The sequence below is a fragment of the Struthio camelus genome, chromosome 9 (genome assembly GCF_040807025.1).
Source record: "Struthio camelus isolate bStrCam1 chromosome 9, bStrCam1.hap1, whole genome shotgun sequence".
Taxonomy (NCBI): Eukaryota; Metazoa; Chordata; class Aves; order Struthioniformes; family Struthionidae; genus Struthio; species Struthio camelus.
Window position 1 is genome coordinate 22,386,198 of NC_090950.1, and position 21,049 is coordinate 22,407,246.

At 41.7% G+C, this 21,049-nt stretch overlaps 2 protein-coding genes across 7 annotated transcripts in view; both read right to left on the minus strand.

The window, feature by feature from the left end:
* Positions 1–2,932, minus strand: part of CAPN10 (calpain 10) — a 51,890-nt gene extending 48,958 nt beyond the window's left edge. For 3 of the 6 annotated variants that reach the window (XM_068954077.1, XM_068954078.1, XM_068954076.1), the window contains exons 1-4: positions 2,817–2,929; positions 2,193–2,400; positions 616–747; positions 171–367 (exon numbers count right to left, since the gene is read on the minus strand). In XM_068954077.1, coding sequence (XP_068810178.1) covers positions 171–367; positions 616–747; positions 2,193–2,336 — 473 coding nt within the window. In that variant the 5' untranslated portion in view covers positions 2,337–2,400; positions 2,817–2,929. Of the gene's footprint in view, positions 1–134; positions 368–615; positions 748–2,192; positions 2,401–2,816 lie in introns of all 6 variants that reach the window. The other 3 variants (XM_068954075.1, XM_068954072.1, XM_068954074.1) reach the window with 2 other exon arrangements.
* A 3,712-nt stretch (positions 2,933–6,644) lies between these two features.
* The window catches only part of ABCC5 (ATP binding cassette subfamily C member 5), a 78,578-nt gene continuing 64,173 nt past the window's right edge, over positions 6,645–21,049 (minus strand). Inside the window, exons 32-40 of the mRNA XM_068954091.1 lie at positions 20,536–20,687; positions 19,965–20,081; positions 18,438–18,673; positions 15,976–16,089; positions 14,758–14,870; positions 13,572–13,680; positions 11,967–12,194; positions 11,616–11,758; positions 6,645–10,922 (exon numbers count right to left, since the gene is read on the minus strand). Coding sequence (XP_068810192.1) covers positions 10,650–10,922; positions 11,616–11,758; positions 11,967–12,194; positions 13,572–13,680; positions 14,758–14,870; positions 15,976–16,089; positions 18,438–18,673; positions 19,965–20,081; positions 20,536–20,687 — 1,485 coding nt within the window. The 3' untranslated portion in view covers positions 6,645–10,649. The remainder of the gene's footprint in view (positions 10,923–11,615; positions 11,759–11,966; positions 12,195–13,571; positions 13,681–14,757; positions 14,871–15,975; positions 16,090–18,437; positions 18,674–19,964; positions 20,082–20,535; positions 20,688–21,049) is intronic.

Here is a 21,049-nt window from a genome sequence, read left to right on the forward strand (position 1 = left end):
GAGACCTCTACATACCCCAGCATGGAAAAACTGGCACCCACTGTACTTCATATGGAATTACAGGCAAATCTAAATACCCTCAAAGCAGTCAGATAAAATACATGAGGGGAAGATAAGGTAAACTGGTATTCTACCTCCCTTTACTCCCCCCAGTAACAGTGTTCACATACTTCGCGTAAGCTTTTTCCAATAGCGGAAGCCAAAACAAATCTTCCGTCTGACACTGGGAAAAGCAGAGTTTACCACCAAGACAAGGCAAGCGATCATCAATGGTTACTTCCACCCAGTGTCCAAACTGCCAGACTCGACAAGTGAAACAGCCTTGATATGACTCATCTGTCCAGCTAGGCTGACCTGGAGGGATTACCTGGAAAAAAAGATGACACAAGCCAAAGTCAAGACAAAGAGTGATTTTTTTCCTTTTGGTAAAGGAAATCAACATTTTAAAATGTACTGAATGTTTGGAATAAAGCATAGAAGAAAAAAAAAATCACAACAAAAGCAGTAAAAGCTGAGCATAAGAAAATTCAGGATGCTATAGATTCAAGAAGAATATACAAATGTAAATCAGATGAAGAAAACCTCTGAAATGCAAAACAAGAAACTTCTATATACCTTATTTAGTAGGTATTTACTCTTTTGCAAGGCTATACAGGCACACAGGAACCAACAGTCTCCCAAAATCCCTTGCTTTACTTGCACATCCTGTGGCTTGTCTGAAAATAACCGAGGGGTCGAACAAATTTCCTAAAATGAAAGAGAAGGGACTTAAAGCTAAATCCTACACGACAGTGTAAGTAAGATTCTGTTTCAGGGAACGGGAAGGCTCTAGAAACTCCTCACAAAAGAAGGCAGCTTTTACCTCTACAACATTTCTTCTTTAGACGCTGCCTAGGCAGGCAGTAACAAAACTACTGCCTCGTGGCTATTTTGTCCGTGCTTTATGTGAGGTAAGTCCAGTTCCCTCAGAAATCTTACTAAATAGATGCCACCATCAAGAGTAACCTCAACAGAGAGGCCAGTAAGCAAGCAAAAGATGACACTGTTAATCAGCTCCTTGTTAGATATTAGACGGTGACAGAATTGAGGTCATTCACACAGCATTGCATATCGCAAGCTACACAAATTTTAAAATTCCCATAAGAGAACAACCTTTCCTAGGACAATAAAAAATAGATTACTTGGCAGTGAAAGATGATTTCAAATGAAAAGTCCTAACAACACACATCTATAAATGCTTCAAAGGATGGAAATCAGTCCTCAACAGTGAGCAAGGTGTAAGGTAGAAAAGCAGAAAGTTGCACAATGGGCTCTGTGAAATCATTTGTTTGTTAATTCTATGTGGCCAAATTAAGAAAAGCTTTAAAAAAAAAGAAAAAAAGAAAAAATTTCGCTCAGAAAATCCAATTATGAGAGCCACACTGAGACCAGAAAAATTAGCTTAATTTTTCTTCAGTAGTTCTGATATCTATCAACACATAGGCCAGCGGCTCCATCACTGTTCTACCACCATCAAGAGAGGTAGGGGAGAAAAATAATACAACCAGAGACAATGTACTTTTTCTCTCCATTACATTTTTATAGCCTTAACTTTTTTCACACATCTAAAGCAGTATCATAAATATTTTAGTTTCAAAGAATGTACTGCGGAAATGCATTCTTAACTTTTCAGCTCTCATATGGCTTGCTCTGAAATCCAGCAATAACAGTTTAAAAGCAATACTACAGGTAAGAAACTTAACAGAAACATACAGCTTTCTCTTTTGTTATTGAAGCACAATATTCCTCAGTAACGGCAAAAAACAATATCCTTTTGACAACCTTTAAAATCCAACTATCTGCTTTCAAGCAGTTATGCAATATACTAAAAAAGCAGAGAGTGACATAATACTGTTTTTAACTTCACATGTATATTTGCATAATGAAATATATTGATAATAAAATATCTGAACTGCTGTTAACGCCATGGAATTCAGAAGTTCCACATCAGAATTTAAGTCAAACTTATGAACAAGTACACAAAACTTAAAAATCATAACTTAAATTGCTAACACTGACATGCACTGCCTTTATCATCGCTATGTTTCAAAATAACAAACACAGTCAAAAGCAATCACTCAACGCTAACTACCGTCTACTATCATTAAGTCCAGTTCTCCTAAAATCTCAGGCTTTTCTATCTTAAAACTCACCTGTGGTCTCAACCATGAGATCTCGCCTCTGAATTGTGCAAGTGGGGTACAATAATTAAAATATATAGAGGTATCACTGGCTGGAAAAGTGGGATCTGTGTAAAGGTCTCTTTTCACAATTAATTGCTTTTTCTCTCCCAGCATTTTCAGCACAACCCCAAGTACCTCTGCTAGCTATCTCCAAGACTTTATATTTCCAAGCACCAACCTACAATATAAATGGGCATTAATTAGGAATTGTAACTGAGAAACAAATAAGCAAGAGGGAGAGATTTACAGATAGAAAGCCCCTCACTTCCTCCAGGTAGTGCCACTGCCTGTTTCTTTCAGCATCAGAGACTACCCTCGAAATTCCCCCCCCCCCCTTCTAGAACAGAAAAGGGTCTCAAGAGGGTCCAGAGATGGCTAGCGGGGACCTTCCTTTGGCACAGCCTGGCGCACCCCGGCCCCAGAAGGTCATCTACCTTGACTTGACACCCAGGAGCCCGCTCAGGCCCCTCTGCCCAAACCGGGCCCTCCCAGCGCCTCCATACACCCTCCCCCACCCCGGCCCCCGCCCCCACAAGACCCCCACTTCCCCCGACCCCCCCTTCACACACACGGCCCCCTCAGCCCTCTCCTCACCCCGGGGCGCGCCCCGCCGCCATGCCCGGGGCGGCCCGCCCGGCCGTTACCGCAGCAACGCCGGACACCCTCTTCCCACCCCCTCGCCACCTCTTGCCCGGCCCATAGGTAACGGATCGCGGGCCTCCAGCCAATGAAGAGGCGGCAGGCGTGCACGTGGTGCCTCACGACCAATCCGCAGCCGCCAGCCTAGAGGCGCCGCCGCACCCTGCGGGCCGAGAAAACGACAAGTCCCAGCACGCCCCGCGGCGGGCGCGGCCCGAATCCCGCATTGGTGCGGAGCTGCGCGCTGAGGGGAGTCCGTTCGGGGGCGGGGGCGGCCCCCCCATCGCCCATCTCGGGTCCCTGTGGCACTCAGGATCTAGTGATGGCGCCGTCCTCCCCACGCCCCGCTGCCCCTGCGGCGGAGGGGAAGCGTTTCTCCAGAAGCATGAGAAAGGGTAGCCGGGAAGAGGCAGGAGCTGGAGTGAAAAACAAGCCTCGAGAGCCAGCGCAGAGCAGGCGCTGCTCTGGAGGACGCTGCCGACCCGGGGCCCGGCGTCCCCGCGTGGCAACAAACCCCCTTCCCTGCCCGCCGCCCTCCCACACCACTTGCTCAGCTCCAGCCAACGCACTGCACCTACCGTGCTGCCTTAACACGCTCACACAGCTGTCCTGGGCCCACTCAGAATAAGTATTCCTCAGAGTCTGAAACCGTTACCCAGACAAGCCTATAAAAATATTTAAAACTATGGGAAAAGATTCTCTCCTGCTAGAGCCATTCCTGATCTGGTTGGAGGCACTGGGTTTACAAGGTTCTGGGGAGGGAAGTGGCCACCCCCAGCCCCACTGGTATTTCCGTAATCACAGAATGGTTGAGGGTGGAAGGGACCTCTGGAGATCATCTGGTCCAACCCCCCTGCTCAAGCAGGGTCCTCTAGAGCATGTTGCCCAGGATTGAATATCTCCAAGGAAGGAGACTCCACAACCTAGCTCAGAAATAACCTGGCAGAAAGTGGAAATTCTCTGGAGCATGGGTGAAGAAGAAGAGAAGCTTAATGTTCACCTGAACATCTCTTGGACTCAGAGGAAAACAAAACCAGGCAGACAAATGTCTATGATTCTTCAGGATAACAGCAAGGCCAACAGATGGAGAAACCGTTAATCTTCACTAAGTGATTTCCAAAGATTTGGCATAGATGATATCTGAGAGAGTTTATCACAAAATAATAGTCAAAAGGCTGAGCTGACAAAGGAAATACGGTGATTCCCATCACCACTGTCTGATGAAATAAAAAAGGGAAAATAAATAAAAATATAAATTTGGGAAAGGGAAAGGAATAAAGGACCCTCCAGACCACCCTTCACTAACCCCACCACTAGTTCAGAGCTCTCTCAGGTGGGTCTAAGGCATACTGAAGCAGGCCAAAGGGCTGCATCACCTGATCCTTGCAAAGAGAGGTTCTCTTCAGAGATCTACGGTGTGCTGTAGTCTGCTGCGTTAACTTCTGAAAGAAATGACTCCATTTCCCCTCTCAAACTTCAGCCCTAATGGAATGGAAACACTAGCAGGTAACTAACAGATGATCCAATAGTTGTCCAAAGACAGTGACTGAGGTAGAAGCACACTCTCTGCTCTTTTCATGCTCCCATTTTACAGACACAGGGCTTCTCCACTGCATTCAGCAAATCTAATCAACAAACAAGACTTCTCACGTTTGAGTTTTGACCCTTTGGGGAGCAAAGGGAACACTGCCATCAGGAAGAATAAGGAGCCCTCTGTCTAATGCTCAGGCAGTAGAGTTGCAGCTGCATGTGCTATGCTGACACAGGATAGGTCTCTTCTGGGGGAGGGAAGGGAAAGGAAAAAAAAAAAAAAAAAAAGAGCTCTGTCTCAGAAACAGTGAGGCTGTCATCTGTGTGATTTCACCCTCGCTGCTTTCTTTTGGAAACAACAATCACAGACCACAAGTTTAAAAATTCCACTAAATGGCAGATTATAGGAAGCAGCATGAATGTTGAGCTCTAACATTGTAAATATAGTAGGACCCTGCCTGGAACAGTGAACTAGTTAACCATCTACCTGTATTTATCTATGATTCTGTTAGAAGGAGGAAAGAGATGGAAGTTTCTTGGTCTCTAAGATATGTGACATACTTTGCTTACCCTGACTGCAAAGCTGGCAGTGGGCAGTGAAATTCATCCATTATGCAGCAGGCAATGTTTTATTTCTACTAACCCCGAAGCTCTTCAGAACCAAAGGCAGCAGAGAACTTCCTCTGCTGGCAATCCTACTGCATTCGCCCATTCTGTTTAGACCGCAAGTCCTGAAGGGAATATTTTAAGACAAAATGACACTTGCCTTTATGTCAGTGTCTCAATGCACTTCACATAAGTGCTTCATATTTCCTTGTGAAAGAGAAGAGAACAGACATCAAGAGGCGGAGTCCAGTTGCTATGGAAATTGAAACACTTAAAAGGAATTTGCATGTGGTTAAGCAGCAGGCTAATTTCAATGTGAAGACCATCCTTTGTTAGATATGTATTTGATGATATTTTCATGATCCTTTTCCATAGTCTTTGGGTTTCATCAGCTTTGTGTTCACATTGGTCATTCATCTCCAACTACAGATGGTTCCAGGACAGGGAAACAGGTAAAAAGTGATCTGAGCAATGCTGGTTACACACATTCTCACCTCTGCCTTCTAAAAAGGAAGATTCTCTTGGCCCATGGATGAGGCCGCTTCCTAAGACTCCCTCCCCACCCCTCTGGCAAACTCTGACACATGGGATTAAATTACATGGGGGAACTCTTCCAATCCTTTAGATCATGACACCAAGATCAGGAAGGCACAAAGTGCTTGGAGCTTTATTAGTCCCTGCAATACCCTTGGGCTGACAGTGGTCAGTGCTGGGTCAGAGGGACAGTGCAGAATCTCACTCTGCTGCTTAAGGGATATTTTAGAGAGGAGGTTTGAGTTTTGCTCTCAGGAGAGCATGGAAGAAGTCTCTGATGGTTTTCAGACAGCCTGAAGCAGCTTAGTAATACAGTACTCTCTTCAGCTAGTGGGAAGAGTCACTCTTCTTCCAGAAAGACAGGGGCGGCTCAGCCTGAGGAAGACTCCCACTGCCAAAGACTCCCACCATTATCTCAGATACGCCATGAGGCAGAACACAGCTCCAGGCTTCCATGCTGGCGACAATAGCACACAAGAACAACTTGGTGCAAGACAGCAAAATTAAAACAATGCAAGAAGCTGATGCTTCCATAAGTCATATGCAGAATGTCAACCATTTATGACACGGGCTCATTAATCCCTGTGCCACTTTCCACCAAATCACAGAGGCACAAAGAACACCTCAGTCTCCCATCCTTACATATCACCTCCCATTCTTCCTTAAGGCCCAGCATCTCAGCAAGTATGCTTTTGGAAAGGGGTCAAATACCCTGCAAAACCTATTAATGCCATTTCTTAAACTTTAAAGAGAGACTTCTCTTGACTATAGTAAAACATTGTCTTTGTGGGGCACAGAGTATGCCATGTTCATCACAATCCTAGCTCTCTTAACAAGAGATCAGAGGTGTAAGGCATGAGTTTTCAAGTGCAGAAGGTGCACGCACATGGTGAAGGAGTGGGGGGACAGTAGTCATAGGGACAATAATTTAATTCAATTAACTAGTCTTCCTCTGACAATGAAAAGAAAAGTCACCTCCAGAGCATGGAACAGCTTCTCTCTATGCCCTTCAGGAATAAGGGAAAAGGTTGCTGTGTCAATATATGACATGTTCTAACTGATGCCCCAAGTTACTGTCACGATTACTGAAAGAACAGGATACGTCCAACAACATCAATAAAAATCTCTTTTTAAGTTGATGCAGAACATACAGACAGCAGCATTCAAGGTAATTTCTGAGAAACAGTGTGCAGTTCTGGCAATTCCACTTTAAAAGGATGCTGAAACACTGTGCTCCATATGAGAACTAAAGCAATACACGAAATGTGGAAAATATACCTTGCAGCAAGAGACTAAACAACTCAATTTGTCCTCTCTGAGAATTAAGAGGTACTTACAAGGGAAAGAGGTTACTATCAGTAAATAGTTCCTATGTTTGTCAAACAAAGCAGGAGCTTCAAGACCTGGAAGCTGAAACTAGAAAAATCCAAACTAGAAATTAGGTAGACTTTTTTAAGAGGGCATATAATTAACAACTAGAACAATTTACCCAGGGCTTCAGCAAATTCAATGTCATTTAAATTTGTTCTTCCCAACAGAAAAAATAGATACTGCATCTTAGACATTAGCGGTTTCATAAATCTCATGAAGACTTTAATCTATGACAAAAAGTGTGAAAGCAAGGTCATGTGATTTGTAAGTGTTGCTTGTATTGAAGTGTTTTAACTGTGGACAAATACAAGCAGAGAAAAGAGAGTGGGGAAGTGTGCTTGACCTAAGTGAATTGTGCAGTAAGTGTGCTTAGCATAGAAGTACAGAAGCCGCCTGTTATCCGAAAAAGACAATAACCAAGGTCACTGTTGTGTGAGAACATGACAAAACTTAGGTTAAACCAGAATGTTTGAGATGCTTGCTAGAATTGCTCTTGGTTAAGAGAGTGTGCACAGTTAGGATTTTGTAATATAACCATGGCAGCATAATTACTGATACAAGCTTGACAGAATAATACGTGCAGCTAACAGGAATTATACTTAATGTATTATCCAACATGACTATGAAATGCTAAAAAGATGAAGTTAGTAGTATTCCATTTTATTAAAGCATTTGGCTCATCAGAGCTTTTCCACAAGTGATATTTCTAGATCCCATATCACCCTGCTCAAGGCCACAATGAAATAAAGAAGGTAAATAATAACTTTGATTTTCAGAAAAAGGAAGATAACCATATCTCTTGGTATCCGCTTAAATAAAACTGATTTGCTGTATTAATTTTACCTTAACCTACCAAAAATGAACCTAGCAAAGATAGGGCCCATAAACAGTTTCTATTTAATCTCAGTCGAATTTTCCGGTCAACATAAAGTCTATGATAGATCATGCTAGAAAGTTGCCTGAAGCATTAATTTATTTTGTATCAACAAAAGGAAGGCTTATCTCCACAAACACGCTTCCAACTTTTTAATCTCTTCAAAATAAAAATGCACTCCTTGTTCACGGGAGGAGCCACAGTACCTGATGAAAGAAGCAGGGAATATTTTCAACAAATCTTACACTGCTTCTGTGTTTTAGAAGAACAAGTCTTATGAAAATAGCCATCTGATGGGATCTCACAGAGATGAGAAAAGAAACGCTAACTTAAATCTTGCATCCTTTAATCAGGAAAGTCTGTTAGGTTCAGCCAGCATTTCCCTGTTCTGATGCATGCATACGCAAACACACAGCTGACCTGATGCATTTCAGACAGTTGTAATAACAACAAATAATATTTACTTTTGATTATTTTTCTTTTGCCTCCTCTCCAACTTTTGGCTGTGCAGCTTTTAAGTGGCTTTCAAACTCCTCATGTGCTGTACTCCAGAAAAGAACAAAACAAAGACAACGTACCAAGTTAGCTCTTCCATATGTCTATAGCAGGGACACTGAAAAACAGCCCAAAAGGCTAAACTTGTCACAAAGCTTAGTTTAATTTGACAATCATCATAAGGCATCCACGTAAATTAAAAATTCCCACCAGGGTCACATACATTCTCCCACAAAATAAAACATGTTAAAACGGAGGCCTACGATTCCAAACGATGCTAGTGGTTACTGGTCTTGGCCAGGCTGCCACTGCTGGCAGTGGGGTCCAGGAGACACAGCACCAACAGTGGCAACTCAGGAAGTGGAAAGTCAGTTTGCACAAATCTCTTTCAACAGAGCAACAAATAAAAAGGAAAGAGATTTGTACAGAAAACATCATTCTCCATCCCCTCTGGGAGAACAAAACAGAACAAAAAAAGATAACCCATTCAAAAAGAGCAGAGCTTGAAGTTATCAAGCCCAACAATGCAGATGGCCCGTTTTGAAAACTAACGAAGCACTAAGGAGGCCTGAGTTTATTATTGCTATATCCCAGTTCAGCCCAGGCTAAGGCTACAGTGAAGTCCAAATTAATTTAAAGCCAGAAAACACATATCCAGTAACAGCACCTAAGTCCCCATCCACACATGGGTGTAAACAGATTCTTTTGGTGAAAAAATCTCCCGAGTGTCCCTTCTTCCTGTGCTATGTAGATCCTCATAGCAGCACCAAAATTTGCCCAAAAGGATACAACAGATTCTCTCTCACATCTCCTTCAGCTGAGCCTCTTCCAAAGGTTTCACTTTTTATTCAAATTATCATGGTCACACATCAGCTCAGAGATGATTACTGGGAGCTCACGGAGAGGCACACAAATGACCCACGCTTTAAAGAATGTGGCACAGAATCTAAGAACCATCACCTGTACTGTGTAATTCCCTGGGGTGCACCAGGAACCCCAACAATGCTTTGCCCTCAGCACTTCTGAAACCAGATGGCATAGAAGAGAGGATCTCTCCATCCTGTGTGCCTGGCTAGTGATCAAGAGAAATAGCATGCTGTGTAAATGAATTGGCATCTTCCCACCTCCACGAGTCAGAGAACAGACTCAGGTAAAGCAGGGCTTAAAAGTTTCACATCAAGAAAGAGGGTGCTTTCCTCAGACTATCATATGACTGAGTAACTGTCATTTAGGCAATTGTTATTCAAGGCAATAAAATTTTAGCATGGAAATCTCCACGGTTGACTTACAGGCCCAACACACGCTAAGGATTTTTTAAAAAATTCAATAAAAGGTCCTGTTAATTCCTTCAGAAGGACAGAATGGAAAACCCACACTGCATCTGAAGAAAGCACATCCTTAGACACTAACAACGGTTGCAGCTAGACTTGTCAAAACAGTTTAAAAGATTTAGGCATCCAACCACTACCAGAATTGATGGTATTTGGGCACCTAATTTAACTTTTTCTGAAAATTCGAGCTAAATGTTTCATTATTGCTTGTCCCAATGAGTGCAAAGGAAAAACTGAGGGTAGGGTTAACTACGGAAGGATTTCAAATCCATCACAAAATTTCCCTGCTCTTTTTATATACATATAGATGTGTGTGTGTGTGTATATACACACACACACATACATCTATACATTCACGTGTGTGTGTGTGTGTGTGTGTGTGTGTGTGTGTGTGTGACTGTGTGTGTGTATAAATATATAAAGCATTATTATTTATCCAACTGGGGAAAAAACCCAGGCACTATGTAAAATTAGTTTCTCAATTATTTAAGCATTAGTCCCCTACCTCCCAAATCACAACACTTCTGTCACATGAAAACATATCTTCCTACCACTTAAAACTCCTGAGCCTCTCCTTTGCAGAACTCTGGCCCAAATATCAGGGTAATGGCAGCTGGATACATATACACTCTCCAGCAACATACACACAGCAAGTAGGATGAGCTTCAATGGCCTCAAACAAAAGAGGCCTCAGAGAAACCATCCAGAAGAGCCTCAGAGAAACCATCCAGAAGAGCCTCAGAGAAACCATCCAGAAGAGCCTCAGGAAAGAGAGCTATCCACTTTCCCTGGAGAAGCAACTGCCCAGGAGACCCTGCCCTGTATAAACTGAATCAAAATACCCATCCCACAGCTGAAGGAGATCTCTGAAGCCTGGCAGTGTCATACGCTGGGTACTTGAAGGCACATTTGCTTTGTGTTTTGGGAAAAGAAATCCAGTTACAATACACTGCAGCTGCAGGGCTGAGGGAAAGGAGGTGACACTTTGTATCTTTCCTCTGTTCCTGTCCCCATTTTCAAGCTCCATGGCTGGCATGAGCTGGTGATCTAAGCAGACACATTAACATCCCTGAGTGAAATGGCGCCGTTAGTGGCCTCTGAGACTTTGTCCTCAAGCACCATTGCTGGTGTGTCTGTAGCGACTGCTGTAGTGTCTATGGCAGGAAGTGGATTCAAGCCCTGTGATAAGATCTGCTGGATGGTTTTCCGCAAATTGGGGTGCAGCTGGTTTTGGGTCTGGTAAAAAATTTCTAAGGCAAAAGACTTCAGCGTGCCAGTGCAAAGGTCCTCATAAAGTGGAATTGTGTACATCCGAGACATCTGCAAAAAAGGAAAACTGGATAATACCACTTCAGGGAAAGGCAAGAGGTTTAGCCAGTATACAACTACACTCAGACAGCCCTAAATGACTTCAGATTGGAGACAAATACCACATTTCTTCCAATAGCCAAGCCTATTCTAAATAAATTTAATACAAAGGTTTTACAAATGCTATTCAAAAAGAAACCACTTGTTCTCTCAGACTGAGCTATATCCACAAATAACAGAATTACCTAACAAGCCAAGGAGAACAGCCCCAGCAAATACCTGCATTAACTTTTTGCTACTGCACAATAAAACAACTACTGAAAAGAATTTGATGAGCCCTAGTCTTGCCTGAAGTGTAAATATTCACCACAAAAAAAAAAAAAAATCGTATGATTTAGTATTGTGAAAAATTCTGCTCTAGAAAAGCCAGGGCTGCTACAAAGCAACACAAAAACCACATTGGGCAGAGCTGGGACGAGGGTATTGAGTTAAGCTAGAAAAGCAGAGGTTATTGATAGGCAATTCAAATTACATCTGCCCGTTCCTCCCCACCCGCTAGCAGGTGAGCCACGCTCGGCCCCTTCGCAACACACCTGGTCTACACTTGGCCAGGAAGCAGAAGTTCCAAGGTCTTTCACGTCGCATGTCTCATGCACATGTCTCATGCACTGAGAGGTGCAGTGATTTTAATCCAGCAGTTAGTACCTGGTTTTCCAAGAAGCGACGGACTTTGTAAAGGTCTGGATAATAGTCATTTCGGACTACAATCTGCAACCAGCGGATACGGATCTCTGCATTCATGGAGTCCAGCTGAGAGGAGTAACACTCCGAAAGCTTTTTTATCACCACTAAAGAGAGGAGATACATAGAGAAAGAACATATTACTATGACGTATTTTGTCACGTTTGAGGGTCACTAGTGAATAATGAATGATAAACTCAAATGGGGGGGGGGGGTTCTTTTTTTTTTTTTTTGGTGATAGTTGAACAAAATAAACTAAAGAATTCAAGTCTTCATTCCAGAAATACTTTTCTACCATCCTGACAGAGTACCCACCATGTGGCAGTGGTGACCCATCCAGCAATCTGTCCAAGAAAAGCACGGTTTGAAACGTTCGCCATTTAGTGAGGTCAACACTGCTGGCAGCAGCAACAGAATCCAGAGGTTCGGTGGTCCAGAGTTTGAAGAGAGTCTCCACTGGTCTGGTCAGACTGGATCCCTGAGATAAATCTGGCTCAGCTAATGGAGGTCCTGTAGCATTGAGCCAACGTTCAAACTCCAGTCCTGGAATAAGGAGCACCAAAACGTGTCAAGCGGAGCCTCTATAGGTGGCTTGGCTGTCTCAACGTTCACAACTGCTTCTGGCACACTTTAGAGAGGTTCTAACAATAGCAAATCAGACCAACCTATAGTTATAGTGACATGTCAGAAGCAAGATCCTGAGAGAGCCCCAGTCAGTCTTGGCAGATTCAGCAGGGTAGCCTACGCTACACCTGGGAGAGTGCCAGCAAAATCTCTGCCAATTTTAACAGTGACGTTATCTAGTACTTACTCACTGCAACGATAAGCTCTTGAGAAACACATGACAGGCAGACAAATGTCTATGATTCAAAAAAAATAAGGGGGGGGGGAAATCTGCTTCATAAGAAAAGGAGGTGAGAGGGCTGACTAAACCCCTTCTATCCCACCAGCAAAAACGTAAGCAATTTTAGATTCATTTATACCATATATAAGTCAAACCAAAAAAGTTTCTCCACAAGCGGCAGAACCAACAGCCTGGTTTCCAACAGAGCTGCCAGCTGCCCCCCCTTGACCCTCTTCCACCACAGCACTTCCCTATCCTTGGCCACACTTCCAGTTCCACACCATCTCCCCTAAAACTCCTCTCTCCTGCATCCCCTGAATACTAGCTAAGCAAAGTTAGCACAGACTGCGGTTCCCTCACTAGCCAACTAGTGAGCCAAACAAAACACAGAACTGCTGAGCTCATGCTGCAGCGCTTCCCACAGTAGGAGCACTAATCTACAAGTCTCTGCAGGCAGCTTCCACAAAGCTTGTAGAAACCTAATAGAGCTGTATTCCACTGCCAATTTGGTTTAAACTGACCAAATGGTTTCGATGATTATTTGCAAGGAAGGACACGTCTCATTTCTTTAAGAAAACAGGCTAATAAACATCTAGTAGACTACAGATCTTTGCAAATCCATGAGCAAGGAGAGGATATAAGGAGAGGATGAAACATTATGGAAGAGAGTTTATAGGCATAAAGGATCTTGGGAACATTACAGTTTTCAAGGTATGCTTCCTTAATTAAAATATATGGAATTTCAGTGTAAGTTCCCATCATCCTCTCTCTGTAATCATGATGATTTCCATTTGAACATGTGTAGATATAAACTGATCACTGCCTGCAGAGTGAAAGATGAATTAATCAGAATGTTAACCAAGAGGCACTCAGTTGATTAAGGGTGAAACTGTGTATCAACTTAAGATATTCTCATTCCCCAACACATTGAATCATCACAACCAATTTTAACATGAACATCTGGCTGCTGTCAAAGGGCTTTGTTTGCCTCAGCCTTAGCATTTGCTCATGCATTCTCTAACCCAAGCACAACATTTATCATCCAGAGTTTCTATAGTTTCTGCAGTTCGCCCTACCTGCTTTGCTCTCAACACATTGCTCTTTCAGCTCTGGAAAAAAATTCAGGAAGGAATCCAGAAGATCTTGAGCCACAACACTGGTAAATTTGTACTTCTCAATGTAGGCCTGTAATAGTGTAAAGGGTAAATTATGGTTAGAAGACAGACAACTTTCAATCGAGGGAGAACCACTGCATCCAATAAAAAATGGATACAAGGGTGAGAACAGGTATTTGGAAGGTGGGTGAGGGTTTAGATGAAGAAAATGCTCCCTCCCACCAGAAGATGAGGAAAGCACCATAACCAAAAAAGAAAGGGTAGCTGCAAAAATACTGACAGCTGAGTACAGTTTTCTTCTCATCCAGATCACTGACACACCAACATACCAAGGGCAGGAAGGTTTCCTCATACTTCACACTTGTGAAAGTCAGGAGCACAGCTGGCTACTGTATTATTCACTGATAGACTATGGACTAAAGCCATACTGTTATAACTATGCAGGAGAGAGAGATGGAATGGGCAATGGATGGGAAGAGAAGAAATAAAATGCATGCAGCAAAAAGAAAAAGCAATGATTTGTGTTATTTTTCAAAAAGAAGTCAATAGCTGACCTAATTTTCTAAAGATTCTTGCAAACGTGCTCCAAAATACCAAATCTGCCCCCAAATATAGGAAACTATGCCTTTTGCAGGGAGTTGGTTTTCCAGTCGTTCTAGCTTAAAAAGCAAACGCTGAGAATTTTTAGTATTGAATAAAGTCGCATCATTCTAGTCATAACTAAAGTCGCATCATTCTAGTCATAACTAAAGTCGCATCATTCTAGTCATAACTAATCCATGTTGGGACAGCTTTTTAATTATTTGGAGCACAGAACAAGAGGTAAATAAATATATATATATATATACACACACACACTATTCCTCTGTATTTGGCAACCTCATAAGCTCAGAATTTGAGATGGAAAAAGAGTATGGGCGCATGCACTTAAGAGAAAACTCACAAAAAAAACTGTCATGCACTGAGAGAAACATCCTAGGATGGCAGAAGGAGCCACACTGTTCTTCCACCTCAGACATCCTTGTGTTCTACTTTACCCTTAATCACCATGACAATTAGTCACAGTGACAAAACCTGAAACCAAAGCAATTCTAAACCTCCTGAGAAGCACATGTTTTAGGCGTTGTAGGTACTTATTCACACTAACTCTTAGGAAGGAGTCAAAGTGTCTTGGGTCTCCACAGAGCTGGGACAGGTAGTAAACAAAGCAGTAGCCTTTCTCATAGGTGAAGAGGTTCATTAAATTGCTAGGATTTACACCTGAAAGGAGAAAACAATAAGGTTACAAGACACTGTTTAATGAGAACTCTAGTTTCCAACCCTTCTAAACCTGCAGACCCCCTAGAGATCTCATAGTTGAGGTGCAGTGACTTAAAAACAAAACAAACCTGTTATCAGTACATTTAACTTACTGCTCAGTGTCATCTGAGAAGCAGTCCAAGCATACAGCTGAAAAATCAATGACTGTAGGCTAAATATTAATTCCCTATGAAACGAGTCACTTCAAATGAGAAGATACTGAAAGCACACCTAGAATTTGAAAACAAAGTCTTTTTGAAAACAAAACTCAGAGAATCACCATAGATTTCAATATAAGGAATAAGCATTACTTATTCGTTTTTTTGGAGGCTTCCAACACACTAACAATTTGCTCTTTCATTCCACTTAGTCCCAGTGATATCCCTACGTGCATTTTAGGTTATTTTATGCATCTAGAGTGAAGACTGCTTCACAGAGTGGGGCTCCGTGTACACCTTCAATGAAACAGATAATGATAAAAATAGAGAACTATCAACGAAGAGGCACATGGCGCTGGAATGCAAGAGCGTATTTGGCTCAGGAGACAACCAAACAGCCTCTAATATTGCATGGCTGACTCAACAGGAAAGCAAGTACATACGTTTCTGTGTTTATGTATACATATGTAGCTATTACTTACACAAACTCATAAAAAAGAAGAACATTTAATAAAACAAAATTATCTGATGTTTAAATATTTTCATTACAAACTGCTTAAGTTTACACATTTGGAGGCTCAAAACTACTCGGCCTCAAAACAAGGCAGAAGTTTTTCACGCTTGGTTTCTGCCCAAGGAGTCTGTACATTCTATTTTTAAACAGAACATTCATATAGGTGAGTTAGCAAAGTTTGAAGAAAACTTCCTCCATATTTTAAAAACTGACAATCAGAACATGCAGCTCACTGAAGGCAAGTTCCCCCCTTTACTTTTAGACTGTTTTACTAGCTAAAATTTCTTTTTTCTTTCTCTTACAAAGGGTATGTAAAAATTAGTCTTTTTTTGGTCCATATTCCAGCATCTATATATAGCAATTCTGTGTACAGTAGCTCCAGCAAAAGCAATACCTGGCTCCAGTTTAACCTGAAGCTTGCTGACAGGATTGTCTTCTCCAAGGAGCTTCATCTGTCTGTGTAGAGCATCAAGGCGGAATGCAGTCTCCAAGCATGTGAAGGCAGCTCCTACCCCAGAAAGAACAAAGTTAGTTCTGGAAAAATGACTGCTGAACTACCACACATATGAAATATGGACTACTGAAAATGTAAATGACAATAGCAAGAAAGAATCACAAATGTAATGCCACGGAAACGGCCCGTAAAAATTGCTTGCAACTTGTAATGGAAGTCAGAACCTGAAACAGTGTATGTACTTATTCTGATTATGCAGCAGCCTGTACTGAAAGAATTAAGCAGCATGAAAATTATGCTAAAATTTACATCCCTGTGATCATCTTATCAATTCTTGCAAGATAAGCAGAACAGCATTGGAATAACTATTGTATGAGGAACTTTCAAGGGGCAACCATGGGCTACAAAAAGTAATGTCCCTTGTATAATAGCAGATATTTCTCTTATGATTACATTTTCAGTGCCAGGGATACTACTGAGGGAATGTCACCTCTTGGGTGCAAACAGAAAAGGATTTAGATTTAGCAAGTCTATTAAAGATCCTGCGGATCTTTCTGAAGCTTTATCTAACATCCTGGCCATACTGTATCATACAGGTTTTGCCTTCCACTTATCCGGATTCCTTTAGTAGCTGCAACTGCGTAGGCTACTCTTCTATCTAACTGCATTGTAGACCGTTCCATGCTGCTGAAGCGTTTCTACTTTCAAGCCAAACTAGCTGTACTTTATTGGTAAGTCAAGGGATCTTTATTATACTCTTGCAGATGTAGAAAGGTGCGTGAAATCGATTCTCAGATTTAGAAGACACTTAACATCCAGGACCATTAACACAGCTTTCTCTGCTAAGTCTTCAACTTCACTGATAAGGCTTGTTACATGGGAGAAATCTCAGAGTTTCACTGTATACATAAGAAGTCAACATAAACAGAACGGGAACGAAGAACGAGGATATGTCTGGAAGAGAGAAGAATCTGTATGGAGGGGAGAAAGGGACAGATCTGCCTCGCAGGAGGAAGCAAGAACCAATACAGTATTTAGGGCAATTATTTCAAGCTAGAAATAGGGAGGAGGATTAGGTAGGATCCAAGAGCTGTGGTGGTCACTAGACTCCTATTTCTGTACACAATGCCATTACAAAGATGCCTTTCTATTAACAGCAAAAGATACTCCAGAAATGACTTCAGAAAGGGCAGGATTTAGATCATAGGACTGTCCTAGAAACAAAACAGACTGCAGAAAAAAGTTAAATAAAGAATGGCATAGGAAGAGGCAGTTCTCAGTTTCCTGAACAATTGCTTTTTGAAACAACCAGTTCCAAATTTCAAGAGAACAGACCAAAATCAGCAAGGATCACATCTGATGCACGAGAGAGACTAAGATGGGATAGAGGATGTGTACCCAAAGATATCTTTTGACCTATTCATATCATTGCCACATATAACATAGTGTGACTTACCAGAAAAGAGCCCTAAACATTGGGAATTTCTCAACTTACAACAGCTTTCAGAGACTATACTTTTTAATGCCTCCATATATACTCACAGCACTACTTTCCCTACAATTTCAGTATCATTATCTATCTCCAAAAACAATATATAAAAATAAACAAAGGTATCCTTCTAAACACTCTTGCTGCCAAGATTTTTAGGCAGGTGAAACAGAATAAGATCATTTAAGAAAAAACACAAGAATACACACGGTACAGACTTAAGAAAATACCAGGACAGAGTAGAAACGTACATTCCTATTAATCGCTTTAAGAAAAGTCCAATTAAACTGAAAGGCAATAAGAATGATTTATATATTCTAAAGACACTACCACACAATTGACCTGTAAATTCACTGATACAATAGGTAAAAGGCTGGGTTCTATGATTCTACAGAGAGCCTCAGAGAGATAAACAGTTAGCTAGGCAGATGTGTACATTTTATTTGATACCATCATTCTTTCCAACAGTAGCTAACCACTAGCTGACCAGCATTAGAAGGATACTTGTTCAGAGGACAGCTATTTCACAATGTAACTATAATAAGATTTCTTACATCTTTCTCTGAAGATTTCTTACATCTCTTTCTCTATTCACCTTGGTCTGACAGATGAATCCCTGCCTGGTATAGAACAGTAATTCCAAAATTCCTACGAACCTCCTTGTAACACTGTACATGTTTCAACCAACCCCTCTACTACATATCAAGTATCGATTCCACCTAAGGCCAAACAAATCTCATATCCTAAGTATCCAAGATGGTCAGTGCAAAATCTAGGGCCATGCCTGTTCCAGAACAACAAAAGAAAAACAGCTTCCTACAGACTTTGAAGCTCCCAAGGCAAATATTCTATGCAATCAACTTTCAATTATTGATTAGACACATCATAAGGAAAAACACTTCTGCAGCTATACCATAGGTCTCAGTGGTGATCCGGCGCTGGGCATATGTGGCTAGCCCCTCGCTCAGCCACATCTCTTCCCAAGTAGCATTGGTGACTGCGTTTCCAAACCAGCTGTGGGCAACTTCATGAATGACATCAATAATTAGAAACTCATCGCTCTCCAGAATGGAAGAAATGATGAAGGTCAGGCATGGGTTTTCCATGGCAACAATAGGGAAGGATGGAGGAAGAAAAACAATGTCATATCTAAAATTAGGGGGGGGGGGAGAAAGAGAGAGAGAGGGAGAGAGGAGAAAGGTAAATTATAGCTATTTCAAAAGACATACACAGAAACATATTTTTTGCTTAGGGAAAGCTCTTCTGACAGTTTTGTGATTCCACGCACAAACTTTCTAGGCCAGTGATGCCTAATTCTTCTGATCAGGGGGATCACAGACTGTATTCTGTTGGCCAAGGAGCTGCACGCTTTGGACATAAAACTAGACGTTCTTTTCATGTGCAGCAGGTCCAACAGTTACCAGAAGCATCAGGCTCCCTTCATGTATGCAAAGTGATCACAATTTGTATGTCTAATAGCCAGAACCACCAAGTTTACTCTACATGCACTGCCCACATACATAGGCAAATCCTTGCCCCATCCCAAAAGGCTCCCAGCAAAAAGAGAAGCTGGGAAGCTGTAGAGTGGTTGAACTGATCTGGTGGGCCTGTAGGGTCAGCACAATAACTCTACTCCATCTGGTTCAGAATGTAACAATATCGTTTGCTTCATTTTCTAAATTTCTCCACCAATGATCGGCACCGGCATGCTGTGCCTTGTTCTCAGAGTATTTGAAACAACATTTTGTGGGTTTTTTTTTTTTTTAAGGGGGAAGAGTAAAAACAACAACAACAAAACCCTCCCCCCCACACACACTTTCTTCCTGCTTACCTTTAGGAAAGGAATATAGGAAGCCTTTATAAACATTTTCTCCCACCCAAAGAATGAAAAAATTCTCTCAAAAACATGCTCTTTTAATGCTATCAAATCACAGTCATGCTTAACTTTATGCATGATAAGCATCATTTTTAGGTATTAAGACTGTCAATGAATCTTTATGGAGTCAAGTTTTCAACATCCTCAGGGATACTTCAATAAGCGTATCACACATCAAGTACCAAATGAAAGGATCAAATCTAAAAATAAACAAACCCACTATACCCTTTAAATGGTGTCCAGCCCAGTGTTGGATCTACATCACAAAACACTACAGTTTAAAACAAAAAAACCCAAAAATCCTCACTTCCCTCCTCAGGAAAGATGCAGTGTTTAGAAACCTCCAGTTCTGCCCACTATACTCAGCAGAACACCACCCTGCTTCCATGCTCCCCTCTGTCAAACGGAGAGCCAAAACTACAGAGTTTGTTTCTGACTATTACAGTGTCACCAATGAGAGGCTGATTTTCCTGCTTTCCTCTTTGTAAAGAGGAAGCACTATCATTTCTTAGCTTACTTTATTTTGTTCTCATTACACATTCCTGGGAGACTTATTAAGCTCACCTTCCCCATATATATGGGCCATACAGACTCTCTGCCGCGCTCAACCAGCGCTCTACCATACCAGAAAGCTTGCTGATGGCTGTTGGCAGCAGGCAAGGCTCTGCCCACACTCTGCTCCTGTCAGAAAACAGAAAACATCACACAATACTTCCATAAACCAAGTTATCTCTCATACAGAATAGCCTACCTTCTTACCACGCTTCTGTGTATGAAAATATTGCTAAGAGGTCTCACCTCAGTCAAGCCTTCTTTAGGCTGACGATCTGTGAACACACAGCAAAGGATGATCATCGATTCAAAGATCATGCGAATAGCCTTAATACAATAAGGCAAGTAGCTGTAATGGCTAAGGGGGGGGCAATACGAAATATCTATGAAAAAGTAATCTCCTTCACCTTATAGTGCAAGGTTGTAAAATTCCATACATCGAAATAAAGCTCAAGCTCTCTGAAGGGTCACAGCTTTTGGTCCCAACTGTTCCCTTAGCAATGACTCAAAGTATTTACCACAGATAGCCTCGCAGCACTCCACAGGGACCCGAAAAGCAGAATTAACTGGCTGCAAATCTTACCTTGGACCTATGTCTGCATGTATAAGATCTCCTGCCACCAGGGCCACTAGGTAGGCAGGAACTGGATATTCCATGTAAAACTGGTATACACCTTCCTCTTCTAAGTAGGTACTTTGAGTGGCACTCATTAACACCTGGATGCCTGCTGGAGCCTGAAAGAGCAACATCATACACACCAACTCACTAGATGACCACAGCCAAGGAACTATATCATAGATCTCTTTTTTAATGTATATCCTTTTAGGAATGGATGAAAAAATAATAATTTCGATAACATATAAAATCTAAGACTTTTATGTTTTTTGGTACCACAATCTACCCCCTGTAAAAATGTATCAGTCAAACATATTAATGCTCAATTGTATGGGCACTCATATCAAATGATTTCATCTACCCAAAACGCAACATTATTTGATGCTGCTTTCATCAAAAAGGTGTTTTGTCCTCCCAAGAATTGTTTAAAAACACAATCTGACAATATTCAAATTTTAAAAAATTGTTTATCAATAACCAC